The sequence below is a fragment of the Hyla sarda genome, chromosome 4 (assembly GCF_029499605.1).
Source record: "Hyla sarda isolate aHylSar1 chromosome 4, aHylSar1.hap1, whole genome shotgun sequence".
NCBI classification, from domain to species: Eukaryota; Metazoa; Chordata; class Amphibia; order Anura; family Hylidae; genus Hyla; species Hyla sarda.
The window spans coordinates 147,100,758-147,116,809 of NC_079192.1; the positions used below are offsets into that span (position 1 = coordinate 147,100,758).

Sequence of the window (16,052 nt, forward strand, 5' to 3'; positions counted from 1 at the left end):
GTAATCCAGTTCACCCACACTATAACCCCATGTATTGAATTTAGTGCAGGTGAATCGGCTGTCTGTTTCCATTTAAAATCCCATACTGGTATATTACCGTATTTTTCCCCCTATAGGACGCTCCAGCATATAAGACACACCCAATTTTAAATGAGGAAAATCTAAAATACAATGTAAAGTATAGGTCACAGTGATCTTCAACCAGCGGACCTCCAGATGTTGCAAAACTACAACTCCTAGCATGCCCGGACAGCCGTTGGCTGTCCGGGCATGCCAGGAGTTGTAGTTTTGCAACATCTGGAGGTCCGCAGGTTGAAGACCACTGGTATAGGAGGTAATACTCACGTGTCCCCGCCGCTCTGGACCCATCACCGCTCGTCACCGCTGCCCTGCATGTCGCCCTCCATCGCTGTCGCCGCGTCCCCGGGGTGTCCTCATCGCTCCAGAACGTCTCTGCTGCCCGGTATCCTCGCTCTCTCCATCACCGCCATCACGTCGCTATGCACGCTGCTCCTATTGGATGACGGGGCGGCGTGTGCGACGACGTACTGACAATGAAGGAGAGCGCCGGCCATGCAAGGGATCCCGGCACGGAGCAGACACGGAGGAGGCAGGTAAGGTCCCTCCCGGTGCAGCCGTGTTAGTGCCACTTTTGCTTCAGATGCGGTCAGCTTTGATCACCACGTCTGAAGGGTTAATACAGGGCATCACCGCGATCGGTGATGTCTTGTATTAGCCACGGGTCCTGTCCCTTGATGGCCGCAGGGACCGCCGCGATAGGTGGGTGTATTCGCCGTATAAGACACACCAACTTTTCCCCCCCCCCCCCAGTTTTGGGGAAGAAAAAGTGCATCTTATACGGCGAAAAATACGGTAAGCAAGCATTGTCTCCATTATAAAGCTTTAATTTCAGTGCCCTGGGTTTACAACTACAGATGAATATCACAATAGACTGTGTTGAAAGGCAAAGCATAGCCTTCATATCTGAATACGTATACAGTATACATGCTTTATCCTTACTTTGTAATCATTAGGCGGCACTAGCAACTTCAGGATCGCACCAGACTGCAGTTGAAAGTTGTGAAATATTTCCCCTGTGAACACATCTCTCCAAATTATAGATGAATTCTGATCCCCAGAAATGAGCCAACTTGGATCATACTTCTCTGACCGTCCATGTGGGTACAGTAAACTTGTCACACTGCTGTCATGGCCTGCAAATATCTTATGTGGCAAGGAACCTGAATGTAAACAAAAATAAGGAGACATAAATATTTATGTTATAATCAAAAATTAAGTTGAAAGAAGAACCTGTCCATCTAGTTCACAATTTCTCAATTCTCTTTTGGAAGGAAATGAAAAAACACATTTCCCTACATGGCCATTTTCGATGACTAAGCTCATATACATATTTCTTCTGATTTATTTTAATCAAAATAATGATGTTGTTGAAGGTTGATTGTTAAAATGAAATGGAATGAAGTACATGTTAGAAATAGATTGTAGCACTCAATTGGACTCATTGGACAGACATAACTCTGCAGCAGTGCTGGTAGCACAAATTTTTTTGGGGACTTGATTAATCGGAATGTGCTTCTATAATGCACTGAGTGCAAGAAATAAGGGGGCTTCTTCATGTGTCCAGGGGGTAAAAACAACTTGTTCACCATATTATACGGATACTCCGGTGGAAAAAAAAATTTTTTTTCAAATCAACTGGTGCCAGAAAGTCAAACAGATTTGTAAATTACTTCTTAAAAAAAAAATCTTAATCCTTCCAGAACTTATCGTCTGCTGTATGCTTAAGAGGAAGTTAAGCTGTTATTTTCTATCTGACGACAGTGGTCTCTGCTGACACCTCTGTCCATGTCAGGAACTTTCTAGAGCAGGAGAGAATCCCCATAGCAAACCTCTCCTGCTCTGGACCGTTCCTGACATGGACAGAGGTGTCAGCAGAGAGCACTGTGGTCAGACTGGAAAGACTTTCACAACTTCCTCTGTATTATACAGCAGCTGATAAGTATTGGAAAGATTAAGATTTTTTAATAGAAATAATTTAAAAATCTGTTTAACTTTCGGGAGTCAGTTGCTATGAAAAAAAATAGTTTTCCACCAGAGTACCCCTTTAAGGTTACAAATTCAACTTGGAACCTGCAAATCTAATATGGTCCTAAAGAGGTTATCCCAAAATTAAAGTGCCAGCAATCAAGCATGTGTGCTGCCAGTGCCAGTCTGGATGCCGCTTACCTCTCCACATAGAGAATACAAGAACAGCCAAGCCAAACATTCTTGTGTATGGGCCAATGTTCTGCTGACATGATGATGTAGGGTCACTGTTATTATTTAAAACCTTTAACTTTTAACCTGCTTTCTTCGGAGAGTAACTTCCTTTATTGCTAAGTAGCAAGACACTGGTTTAATATTAGGTTTTATCACATTGTGTGCTTTTGTTGAAAGTGGATCAGTTAAATGGGGGCTTAAAAAAAGTTTTATATTATAATGCAAAGTTTTGCAATTTCCAAAATACTTTCTGTATTCATTCTTTAACAGTTTTGTACTTTTTACCTGCTGACATTCATCAGGACTCTTCATTGTTTATTTCCTATGGATTGAAAGTTTTCCTGGTCATGTGATGATCACAAAGGCGCTTGCCTTGTTTTTGTATTTCTGATAACTTTATAATCCTTTACCTGTGTGTCCATCACATGACCAATGAAAAGTTTAATCTAATGAAAGTTAACAATAGGTGATGGCAAGAAACAATCTTAAAAACCATGAGGAATTGTATAACTATGTATGTTCAGGACAGAGTTTATTTTTAATGGTAATATTGTATGTTAAAGGAGCTATCATGGTCCCATGCAGTGATCGTATAACTGGTATTATACAGTATATGCATATAAGTTCTTCCATGTGGTTTACTTTAAAGGGGTATTGCCAATGATATTACCTTTTAGCAGTGGTTGATCTTGGAGAAGCCTCGCTCTGGCAGCATGTAAAGCAAATGTGATAACAATGTTACCATCTTCACAGCCACACACCAGCTTATCAAGGCTGGCAATGTAGAGGGATGCAGTGACCGTGGCAAATGCTACACCTTCACTGGGGGTACGTAGATGGTCTATGATTCCTTGGGACATTGATTTATGTTTGTCAAACATTTCTTGAAGTGTCACGTTTACCTTTAGTGGTATCTCTAAAAAACAAAGTATATTAGTCATGCCATTAAATAAAAGTGTAGCTATTGTACATACATAACATCCCTTCTGTCCAGAACATAATAATGAATTGTAGTCCTTATCTATGAAACTTCTTATCTATGGAATAGATGTCAGGTCAATATTTACCAAACTCAGTCACTTTCTCAAACAGAACTATCAATGAAATATGTTAATAAACAAAGAGCTTGTAGACAGGTCTTAGAGTAAAGATGTCTATTGTTACTGAGCTGGGTTAATCAGCTATACATACAGTAGTCATCTAGAGTGTGCTGCCAATCCGAAGACGGGTCTAGATAAACCTGTGATAGCATCTGACTGCCACCATTATCACTGACAAACCATTACATCATCCAAAGTTCTGTAAGAGAAAGGAGTCAGCGGAGGCTTCTACAGTAGAATATTTACAGCAGAAACTTACAGAGGTAGTTTATGTTTCCTTTTACTAACTACTCTATTCTGAGCCCTATTCATTTTTAAGTTTTCCATCTTTGAAGCTATGTTAGGGATCAATGTTATGCACCTTGATCTGTAGTTTTTATCTTTATCTTTTTGGGGGAGATGGAACTACATTGCTCAAAAAATAAAAATAAAAAAGGGAACACTTAAACACGCAATGTAACTCCAAATCAATCACATTTCTGAGAAATCACACTGTTTCACTCAGGAAGCAACACTGATTGACAATCAATTTCACATGCTGTTGTGCAAATGTAACAGACAACAAGTGGAAATTATAGGCATTGTTAGGGGCAGCGCTCTGGCACTCCATCCATCCTGTCTCTGCCCCTCCCGGGACTCACGGTGCAGGACGCACCTGCACGTGTGTCCTGGGAGTTGCTAGGGGCAATGCTCCGGCCGTGAGTGCTCCCCACATAGTCCCTGCGGCGGCTCCGTGACTCGCTATGCGGGACGCGCCAGCATGCAAGCCCCGGGCGTCCCCTCTCCCGGCTCGTCCTCTGTTCTGCTTTGGCGGAGTGCGCATCCCCTGCCATTAGGGCGCGCGTGTACCGACATTGCTACATTTAAAGGGCAAGTATGCCCATAATTGGTTTATCGCTGGGCGGACTCTATATTAGTCCGGCCCCTTCCTATTAGGGTGCCGGATCTTTGTGCTTAGTGCCCTAGAGAAAGCGTTTCTGAGTTTGTGCCATATTAGTGTTTTGACCTCCAGCTTGTGACCTGACTTTGCTCCTTTGTCGCCTGCCTCCTGACCTTGTGTCTGTGACCCAACTTTGATCCTTTGCCGCCTGCTTCCTGACCTTCTTCTCCGTGCCAAGTTTATCTCGGTATCATGTGTGGACGGATCGTGCCAGGGATAGCAACCTGGGTGCTGCCTGCCGCTGCAAGACCATCCAATTTTGCGTCAGGCTCTGGTGAAAACCAGCAGCACCTTAGACTCCGCTCCCTGGTGCGGTTCAGCCATTGTCCACACAGGTCAGCGGATCCACTTTCCAGCCATCTACGGTAAGACCGTTACAGTAAGATCCGGCCATGGATCCAGCCCAGGTTCCTCTGCCAAGTGTTGCCGATCTCTTTACAATTGTGGCTCGACAGTCTGCACAGATTGGACAACAAGCACAGCAGATAATCCAGCTTTCCGCACTGGTGCAGCAACTCCTAGCTTCACAACAACCTAAACCACCTCTGGCAGAACCCTCCGCTGTTCCTGCTCTGGTTACTTCAGTTGGCTCTGAGATCCGTCTGTCTCTGCATACTAAATATAATGGAGATCCAAAGTTGTGCAAGAGCTTCATAACCCGGTGCTCCATGCACCTAGAACTTCAAGCGGACCAGTTCCCTACAGAGTGCGCCAAAGTGACATTTGTCATCAGCCTTCTTTTGGAAAAGCTTTGGCCTGGGCTACCCTGCTGTGGGACCGCAATGACCCATTGTACTCAGATCTCTTATTTCCTTACTTAATTCTGTAATGTATTTGCGAAAAACCAGCTCGGGCATCTTCAGCAGAGACAGCTTTACTCAATCTCTCTCAAGGAATTTCTTCGGTGGGAGAATACGCAGTGCAATTCCGCATCTTGGCCTTTCAAGTAGGATCAAGGACGCCTTGGCAGCTCAAGATGTTTCATCCTCCCTGACTGATTTCATTAATCTTGCCACTAGAATTGACGTACGGTTCTTGGAGAGACAAGAGGAGCTATGTCATGAGAGAGAACCACTTTGGTCACGGCATTTTCCCCGTTTGGCTCCCTGTTACGCAGAGCGCTCCGGGTCCCCGCACCTCCCCGGAGCACTCGCGGCGTTCACCTTCTCGCAGCGCCCCGGTCAGACCTGCTGACCGGGAGCGCTGCATTAATGTCACCGGCAGGGATGCGACCCGCGTAGCGGGATGCGGCCGCTCGCAGCTCGCATCCCAGTCACCTCACCTGTCCTGTCCCCCGTCGGCTCAGTCCCGGCGAGTGCGGCCCCGCTCCCTAGGGTGCGCGCGCGCCGGCTCTCTGCGATTTAAAGGGCCAGTGCGCCACTGATTGGCGCCTGGCTCAATCAGTGCTCACACCTGTGGCCTCATTACAAAACCTCACTTCCCCTTCCCAGCATCGCCGGATCTTGTTGCCCTTGTGCCAGTGAAAGCGTTCCTGTGTATGTCCCAAGCCAGTGTTCCAGACCCTCTGCTGTTGACCCTGACTACGATCTTTGCTGCCTGCCCTGACCTTCTGCTACGTCCGACCTTGCTCTGGCCTATTCCCTTGTACCACGCCTATCTCAGCCATCAGTTGGGGTTGAGTCGCTATCAGGTGGAACGACCTGGGGGTTACCTGCCGCTGCAAGTCCATCCCACTTTGCGGCGGGCTCTGGTGAAAACCAGTAACCCCTTAGACTCCGTTCCCCTGGTACGGCCCACATCATCACCCCACTGACACAGAGGATCCACCACCAGTATCCTCACAGTATCCGGATCCTGACACTCCCATCTTTCAACGTCCGCTACAACTCTCTCCTACACCCCCAGCAGAAGAGCCCATGCAGGTGGACCGCATAGACTCTTTTCTCAAGAAAGAACCCGACAATGCAATGAGAACTTATGCCTTTATTGTGCCAGTCCTGAACACTTCCTCAAAGAGTGTACTCCTCATCCACAGCGTCAGGGAAACGCTCGCACCTAGGGCATGTAGGAGAGGCGTCCCTGGGTGTGAATAGTACCTCTCTTTGTTTGATCGTGCCTGTTCTAGTTCATACTCCTGGGAAGTCTTCTTTCTTTGCTTCTGCCTTCCTGGACTTTATTGACGCTACTCTGGCTGAAAAGCATCAGTTGCCGATGTCTCGGCTTGACAAGCCACAGTATATCTCTTCTGTTAAGGGAGAGAACCTCATTGGTATGGTCCTTTACCAAACAGAACCTCTTATTGTGGGAGTGTTGCATAAGGAAAAGATACAGTTCTTTGTACTTCCACATTGTACTTCCAAACTTCTTCTTGGACTTCCTTGGCTTCAGCATCATTTTCCTCAATTTGATTGGAATTCTGGAGAAGTTTCACGTTGGGGAGCTTACTGTCAAGGTCACTATTTGGAGTCCTGTTTGCCTAAGACGATTTCATCACCACTCATTAAGTCGAGTATTCCTTCCCCTTATTGTGACTTTGCTGATGTATCCTGTGAAAAACAAGCAGAGATTCTTCCACCACATTACGATTGTCCCATTGACCTTACGATTGTCTCATTGATCTTCAACCAGGTACTACACCTCCTCGGGGAAGAATTTATTCATTGTCTGTTCCTGAGACTCAAGCTATGGAAAAATATATTCAAGAAAACCTTCAGAAGGGTTTTATCGGGAAATCCACCTCTCCAGACGGAGCTGGAGTCTTCTTTGTAGGGAAAAAGGATGATTCTCTTCGTCCTTGCATTGACTATAGCGGACTTAATAAAATTACTATTAAAAATCGCTACCCTCTGCTCTTAATCTCAGAACTCTTTGATCGTCTATGTGGAGCCAGAATCTTCACTAAATTAGACCTCCGCGGAGCATACAATTTAATTCGCATTTGTGAGGGTGATGAATGGAAAATGGCTTTTAACACCCGTAATGGCCATTTTGAGTACCTAGTGATGCCTTTCGGTCTCTGCAATGCCCCAACAGTCTTCTAAGAATTTGTTAATGACATCTTCTGAGATTTATTGTATTCCTGTGTGGTGGTCTATCTAGACGATATCCTGGTCTTCTCTTCCTATCTAAAACTTCATCGTGTTCATGTCCACCAAGTCCTGCAGTGTCTACGGGAGAATTGTCAATTTGCCAAGCTGGAGAAATGTCTCTTTGAGAAGACGAGCCTTCCTTTTTTGGGTTACATAGTCTCCCATCAAGGTCTTCTGATGGATCCTGCTGAGCTTTCTGCTGTTTTGGACTGACCATGACCTTCTGGTCTTCGGGCTATTCAAAGTTTTTTGGTGTTTGCCAACTACTACCGTCAGTTCATTCCTCATTTTTCTTCTCTGATTGCCCCAATTGTTGCCCTTACCAAAAAGAATAATAACAGGAAAAACTGGACTCCTGAGGCTGATGAGGCCTTTTCTCAGTTGAAATCTGCCTTCATCTCTGCACCTCTTCTCTCTAGACCTGATCCCGGAAAACCGTTCTGTTTGGAGGTAGACACATCTTCAGTAGGAGCTGGTGCAGTTCTCACCCAAAAATCCTCTAAAGGAAAAAAAATTAACTGTGGCTACTTTTCCAAGACCTTTTCTCCTGCGGAGAGAAACTATTCTATTGGTGACTGGGAACTTTTCGCCATTAAACTTGCCTTAGAAGAATGGCGTCATCTTTTAGAGGGCTCCACACATCCTATCAAAATCTAAACTGATCACAAAAACCTATTATATCTCCACTCAGCTGAACGCTTGAATCCCTGTCAAGCTAGATGGTCGCTCTTTTTCTCCCGATTCAACTTCTTCATTCATTTCCATCCTGCAGAGAAAAATGTTAGAGCCAATGCTCTTTCCCATTCCTCAGATGTTGTTGGTCAGGATATGACTCCTCTTCATATCATTCCTCCTGAGTGCCTTATTACAGCAGCTCCAGTTTCTCTTCATCAAGTTCCACCTGGGAAGACGTTCCTACCTCCTTGTCTCAGACGTCGTGTCCTCTGTTGGGGACACTCCTTGTTGCTGGCTGGTCATTCTGGGATCAAGAAATCTTTTCAGTTAATCTCTCAACATTATTGGTGGCCGCATCTCAAACAAGATGTCAACGATTTTGTCAGTTCTGCTTGTGACAAGACTCTTCGATTGAGAACTGCAGGACTCTTGCAGCCATTGCCTATTCCGGATGCCCCTTGGACTCATATAGCAATGCATTTCATCACCGATCTTCCTCCTTAAGGTAACAATACCGTTATCTGGGTGGTCGTTGATTGGTTTTTAAAGATGGCACATTTTAGTCCCTTGCCTGGACTTCCTTCAGCTCCTCTGTTAGCCAAGCATTTTCTCCAATAAATTTTTAGTCTACATAGTCTTCCTTCCCACATTGTCTCGGAACGTGGGGTGCAATTTGTCTCCAAATTCTGGTGTGCCCTTTGTTCTTGTTTAAAAATTCATCTGGACTTTTTTTCCGCCTACCACCCTCAATCCAATGGGCAAGTGGAGAGAGTTAATCAGGTCCTGGAGGACTACGTGCGACATCTTGTTTCTGCCCAACAGGACAATTGGGTGGATCTTCTGCCTTGGGCAGAATCTTCTTACAATGATAGAGATTCTGAATCCACGAAGACTTCTCCTTTTTTTGTAGTCTACAGTCTTCATCCTCGTCCACCTCTACCTCTACCTGAGTCCTCTGGAGTACCAGCCATGGATACTCTAATCAGAAATTTTGTGTCCATCTGGCAGGGGACTTGACACTTGTTGTTATCCGCTTCCTCCCAAATAAAGTCTCAAGCGGACAAAAGAAGAATACCTCCTCCATCTTTTTCTCCTGGTGACAATTTGGGTCCTTGTTACCTGGGTCCATTTGCGTTTCTTTAAAAAATCAACCCTGTATCTTACAAATTATGTCTGCCTTCCACTCTCCGCATTCCAAATTATATCCATGTCTCTCTGCTTAAGCCCTTGGTCATTAATCTCTTTTCTCAGAAAGTTGTTGCTCCCACTCCAGTCTCTGGTTCTACGGACATTTTTGAAATTAAGGAAATCCTTGCTACGAAGACTGTAAGAGGAAAATTTTTTTTCTTGTTGACTGGAAGGGGTTTGGTCCAGAAGAGAGGTCTTGGGAACCAGAGGAGAATATTTTTGAATGCAGCCTGGTTCGAGACTTTCTTAGACCCAAGAAGAGGGGGAGACCCAAGGTACTGTTAGGGGCAGTGCTCTGGCCATCCATCCCGGCCTTGAGTGCTCCCCCTCTCCTGTCTCTGCCTGTTCTGGGACTCACGGTGTGGGACACGTCGCACACGTGTCCTGGGAGTTGCTAGGGACAACATTCTGGCCGTTCTGTCCGGCCATGAGTGTTCCCCATATAGTCCCTGAGGCGGCTCCGGTACTCGTTATGCGGGACGTGCCCGTATGCCAGCCCCGGGCGTCCCCTCATCTCACTCTTCTCCCGGCTTTTCCTCTGTTCTGCTTCACCTGCATGCGCATCCCTTGCCCTTAGGGCACGCGTGCACCTACATTGGTAAATTTAAAGGGCCAGTACGCCCATAATTGGTTTATCGCTGGGCGGACTCTATATTAGTCCGGCACCTCCCTATTAATGTGTCGGATCTTTGTGCTTAGTGCCCTAGAGAAAGCATTTCTGAGTTTGTGCTATATTAGTGTTTTGACCTCCAGCTTGTGACCTGACTTTGCTCCTCTGCCGCCTGCTTCCCGACCTTGTGCCTGTGATCCAACTTTGCTCCTTTGCCGCCTGCCTCCTGACCTTGTGCCTGTGACCTGACTACCCTTCTACCCTTCTGATCCGACTATGCTTATTTTCCATGCCAAGTTCTTCTGGGCATCCTGTGTGGACGGATCGTGCCAGGAGTAGCGACCTGGGTGCTACCTGCCGCAGCAAGACCATACCGCTTTGCGGCGGGCTCTGGTGAAAACCAGAAGCCATGAAGGCCTAGCAATCATGTCATGGGGAGCCAATCTAAGCCACTGCACCACCAATGACATCAATTTAGGTCAATTAAATGTCACAGCTGCAAATAAATGACAGCTGCAAATAAATGTTAAATAGCGAGCAGTAGAGATTTCTACATGCCAGCTTTAGCTGTGGCCCTTGGCTACTAAGGGCAGTTACGAGCCAGCTCCATGCACCCAGTCTTCAATGGGGGGGATTTATTAAAACCTGTGTAGTGTAGAGGAAGAGTGGTGCAGTTACCCATAGCAGCCAATCAGATCACTTCTTTTATTTAAAAAAAAAAAAAAAAAAGGCCTCTGGAAAAGAAAATAAGCAATCTGGTTGGTTTATATGGGCAACTGGTCAACTTTACCTCTGCACAGGTTTTGATGAATCTCCCTAAATGTGTTCGTAAACCCAACAGATTCAGTGCAATCGTATAGGTGGTGCTGTATGTAGAGATACTGAAATAAGCAGCTTTACAGGAAAAGATTTGACAAAATTAACATCTTCTCCACAGTAGAAGGTAGTGAAGAAATGACCTGTTAGATATATTTTTAGAAAATCAACTTCACCATGTTCTACACATATATTACACATAGACCACAGTCTGTTGGAGGCAAATGTGTTCCGATAGATATTATTAGGATAAACTTACTAGTGTAATATTTAAGAACAAAAGAAAAATCTTACCCAATGGGGAGCCATCAAACTGTGATACTGGAACATCAGGGATATGCCAGAAATTGAGCTGCCCATTCGAGTCACCAGAATACAGTATTTTGAAAAATGGCTCCTTTCTTTCATTCATGAAACCCATAGTACATGAAGATATCTGTTCAGAAGGAAGTTAAAAACTGACTTTCTTGGCAATTACATTTACATCAATATGAGTTTACCCAATTTATCTAATTTACTTATCACTTATTTAATTTATCTAATTTACTTATCATAGTACCATGTATATTTTTTCTGGAGGATGCTGTCAGCAGCCATCATTTCCTGATCTAGACCCAAATCACGGCATGTGTGTGTGTGTGTGTGTGTGTATGTGTGATGCTAAAGCCATGTTGACCCTTCTGGTCATACTAACACACTTGTCAATGATTACACTGAATTAAGTCTCAGCACATAACTGTACCCATAGAGCTGTGCAAGGTCTGTGACAACTTACAATGTGGTCTCTCAGACCTCAGTGTACACCACACCTAACATGTTTTGCAAACTTTGTTTTGGGAGCCTTTACAAAGCCATTTCTGCAAAACACAACAGGTGTGGTGGGGCACTGAGGTCAGGTCTATGCTGCATGTACCCGGTGTAAGTTACTTTTTGATATGCACAAGGATTGGCATTGTATGTTTGTACTGTACTTTTGCACTGAACACTATACATTGCTGTAGTTTCCCCGTATGGTTATATATATAATATCATGGCCTCCATATGCACTTGATGCATACTATTCTTATCCATAGGGTTGATATCATGGCTCTGTTAAATTGTTTTCTTTGTATAACAGATCTACATAAAAAAATTCTAACACTTCTGAAGTTAGTTGTATTCAGAGTGCCAAGGGCAGCATAACCTGTAAATATGGCCCTTATGATAGTTCTGCTGCAAGTTTTAATACTATAGGTAATCTGCTAAATTGTGTTATAAGAGCTCCCTTCTGCTATTTCCACCTCCCTTACTGAACATTTTGATGTACTTGACAAATATCCAAAAAAGTGACTATAATGCATAGGATCCCAACACTAATTTTAGGCCAAACATACATGGATTAGCCTAATGAAAGCACAATATTTGTGAGATTTTTTTTGTATGCTGTGGATAAAGAAATTACCTCCTTTGTCATCATTGTGGAGCACAGCAAGTGAGGGGTGATTGTTTCTTTAAGTAATCCTCCATCACCCGGACATACACTTTTAGAAAGGCCACTGCAGAAAGAAAGCAACATGAGGCTTTAAAATGACATCAAACAAAAAGGTGACTGACGGGGTTAAAATTCTTAGCACCAAAAAAAAAAAAAAAAAAAAGTTGCCAAGATGGTAACTAATTACTTTTGTGTTCTTGGAAATCATAGCACCATCTGCCCAATCAAGTTCTACATGGGTAATCTTATTTCTTCATCTCCTGCTGCTTCACATAAAGACTGAAGAGTGCCAAACTCCAGCCAAATGTTCTAATGTCAAAGAGGTTTTGTTATGGGTTTTGATCAAGTGTGACAAGCAGGGATTTAGTACAATACACTTACAAACAGCTTATTTTGTACCTGGACTTATCATACACTAGTCCTATGTGAACCCACCTGTTCAGCAGCTGGTAGATATAGCTGTGCCCATCCTGTGTCCAGATGATAAGTCGGTTAGCAGCTAGGAACTCACCCCCAGCAAAAGTCTGCCCACTCTTACAATCCTCAGAGCAGAGGAGGGAAAAATCACAGTAATCATAAACCTAACAAAAGAAATAGAACAACATATAGCTCATACATATTCGTTAGGTCCATTGGTTTAGAGGTTAGCTACCTCTATATGCCACAGCAGAGAGAATAGTCTTATTAGCATTTGTTTGATAGGAAACATGGATTAAGCTGATTTATTTTAAAATCAAGAATAGAACTCGTGACCGTCCAGCTTCAAACAAAAAAGTTGTAAGAAAATAGCTTATCTTACAAAAAGAGAAGTGAAAATTTCATTCAAATAGTTTTGTGGTACACTGGCACTGTTGTCACCAGCCTTAGTTAGGGTATGCCCTTAATGTGTGATCAATGGTCCCCTTGAATCAGCAGAAGGAAGTGGCTGCAGTCATTGCTGTCCCTTTACTACATGTGAAACTCAAATTTATTTAATTTAATTTATTCAGCTTATTTAATTCAGTAATGCAACTTAAACGGTGAGACTAATATATGAGAGAGACTCATTACATGCAAAGAAAGATAGTCCAAGCTGTGATTTGTTATAATTGTGATGATTATGGCTGACATCTCATGAAAACCCCAAAGCCCCCCCCCCCCCATCACTATGATTTGGGGAGCCATGTCATCTGCCGGTGTTGGTCCACGGTGCTTCATTAAGTCCAAGGTCAAAGCATCCGTCTACCAGGAGATTTTGGAGCACTTAATGCTTCCTTTCCTTTTACGTTGCATTAATGAAATACAATGGAGTTTTGCACAATATAAATTTTTTTAGAGTTTCACCTGTATATTATGATCAGCTTTACTGACACAGCCAAACCTGTGTTGAACACTGCAGTAAAGATGCTGTTGTATTAAATTTGCTATGTGCCTCCTTTTTATTACAGACTGTGAAGGTACTGTTGAATAGACTCCCACCAAACATGTATTAATGGTCTATTCCAAGATCCATGAGGATATTGAAGAAGGTCATTATGTTGCCACTGTCTAGTTTTTAGACAGTGTAAACACAGGTTAGACAGTCCAAGAATATGGCATATGTATCAAAGTCACCCATACTTTCTGATGAATGTAGTGCATCTTCAGCAGGACGGTATTTACAGCTCATACTACCCTAGGCTCTAGAACTGGACACACCCATTAGGATGATTCTACATGCATTGGAATTTGTTTATACAAATCTGTCACAAATATTCAGAAAAAACACATGCAATACATGTGGAATTTGTTGCAGCTTCACCATGGATCTCACCTCTATATACTCTATACCCGCCAAAGTGGTAAACTCAATCACAAATCTACAACATAATGAGCAGCTGTGGGTAAAGTTTGCAGAATTTCAAACTCATAATTTGTGCCAGAATTTTGCAGCAAAATTAAAAGTAGAAGTCTCATGGTTAAAAAAAAATTCTGTAATGCCTCTGCTGCCTGAAAATAAAACAATAAACAGGACTCACCTGCCTCCGTTACTTCGGTGTCTTAGTATCTCGCTCTGCTTCTCCGTTGCAGTGTTCTTCCAGCTCTGTCCTTGGTCAACGCTTCACGCTGATGGTGACCAAATCGCCAGCTGAAGTGATGTCTCGCCTCGGCCGGCAATAGGCTGAGCAGCAGCGTGATACATTGAGCCATAGCATTGGTTGCCTAGGCTCAATGCATCACACTGCTGCTCAGACCAGCAGGGTGACACGTTGACCATGGCTGGACCATGAAGAAATAAACGGTATACTGGGATACTGGGACCCAGAGGGAACAGTGGCAGGTGAAAACTGTTTATTGTTTTATTTTCAGGCAGCCTGGGCATTATAGAAAACTTTTTTTTGCCATGAGATTTCTCCTTTAGGATACATTATTACATCATAGGTTGTGCTTCATTCAGATGAAGCCATGCCCCTAACACAAAATCCATATCATTTTTTTTAACCAAGGCAAAAAAGTGTCTAAGGGTCCTTTTGTACAGCCTGATGGGCTGCAGAAAACGAGCGCTGATCTCAGTGATCGACACTCATTTGCTGAGCCTCCTTGATTAATCGTGAGGCAGGGCCACACAAATGATCTCTAGATTGTTTGTGCAACCCATTAAAGGGGTACTCCGGTGCTTAGACATCTTATCCCCTATCCAAAGGATAGTGGATAAGATGCCTGATCACTGGGGTCCGTGATCTTGCACGCTGCACCCCGTTTATAATCAGTCCCCGGAGCGTGTTCACGCTCCGGGGACTGATTATAAACGGGGTGCAGCGTGCAAGATCATGGGGGTCCCCAGCGGCAGGACCCCTGCGATCGGGGATAAGATGTCTAAGCACCGGAGTACCCCTTTAAATGCAGCCAAAAGCGATAATTTTAATGGTCACACAAAGGATCCAATCAGTCGACAAAAGAGCATTTGCCTGTCCGTCATCTGATTTTTGGCCCTTTTACACAGGCTGATAATCAGAAATAAGCATATCTAGGAAAGCTCGTTTGCCCTTTAATCAGCCAGAGCAAAAGGTCCCTAAACAGATAATAAATTTGGTGCACAGTACATGCACAAATTGAAGCAAAATGTTGCGACCCTTATATTTGTATACAGGAATTTACACTTAAACTGACTTTTTTTTCTATGGGCCATTTAGAGAAAAATTGTAGGCAATGTGCTAACCAACGCAACATTCTTTTGTTGACTACATGTAGAGAGAATAATAGATTTTGTATCTCCATACCTCAGCCATGTAATTTCATGAAGATGAGAAGTGACACTTTACAAGTTTAACATCCCCGTACAGTGACAAAAAATATGGATATCAACTCAAGCAGTTATTTGAAAGGCTGTTCCTGCTGTTACAATGAGAAAAACATACAGTATAATAAGATCAGCACCTTCCAGGAACTGGAGCAAATCACCAGCAGCAACCTTTCTGTGTACGTGCAGAATCGCACAGCGCAATAATTCACCACCTCCAAATTCTTTGTTTCTGTTTCATACACATTTAGCTTTTCCTATAAATAAGAATATTGATGAATAATAAATAATAATGCAATAAATTAATGAAAAAAAAATGCATATTTTTTTTAAAATCTACTATTGCCATTTAACAATACAAATAAAAATAGTCCTTTAGACCATTAATAATGACATTTATCACTTGTTACAGACATAGACATAGAATGGCCACTTTATTAGAGAAACCTGCCATTTCACGTGTGGAATTTCCTGTATGGAGTTGATTCATGTAACCTAGACTGAAGAAAAGTTAAGTGATCTAAGCAACTTCAAATAAGGCCTGGTCATCGGTGCTAGACTAGCCAGGTCAGTATTTCAAAAGCTGACAGCCTTGTGGGGTTTTCTCATGTGATATGTTAAAGGGATACTCTGCCCCTAGACATCTTACCCCCTATCCAAAGG

General features: G+C 43.5%; 1 protein-coding gene and 1 long non-coding RNA gene across 5 annotated transcripts in view; one reads left to right on the plus strand and one right to left on the minus strand.

The window, feature by feature from the left end:
* The window catches only part of WDR72 (WD repeat domain 72), a 362,110-nt gene that overhangs the window by 231,662 nt on the left and 114,396 nt on the right, over nucleotides 1-16,052 (minus strand). For all 4 annotated transcript variants that reach the window (XM_056572344.1, XM_056572345.1, XM_056572346.1 and 1 more), the window contains 6 exons: nucleotides 15,527-15,646; nucleotides 12,566-12,711; nucleotides 12,101-12,194; nucleotides 10,954-11,095; nucleotides 2,951-3,196; nucleotides 1,021-1,241 (listed from right to left, as the gene is read on the minus strand). In XM_056572344.1, coding sequence (XP_056428319.1) covers nucleotides 1,021-1,241; nucleotides 2,951-3,196; nucleotides 10,954-11,095; nucleotides 12,101-12,194; nucleotides 12,566-12,711; nucleotides 15,527-15,646 — 969 coding nt within the window. The remainder of the gene's footprint in view (nucleotides 1-1,020; nucleotides 1,242-2,950; nucleotides 3,197-10,953; nucleotides 11,096-12,100; nucleotides 12,195-12,565; nucleotides 12,712-15,526; nucleotides 15,647-16,052) is intronic.
* The window catches only part of LOC130368549 (uncharacterized), a 39,279-nt gene that overhangs the window by 9,965 nt on the left and 13,262 nt on the right, over nucleotides 1-16,052 (plus strand). The window contains exon 2 of the long non-coding RNA XR_008892499.1: nucleotides 15,802-15,956. This is a non-coding gene — a long non-coding RNA (uncharacterized LOC130368549). The remainder of the gene's footprint in view (nucleotides 1-15,801; nucleotides 15,957-16,052) is intronic.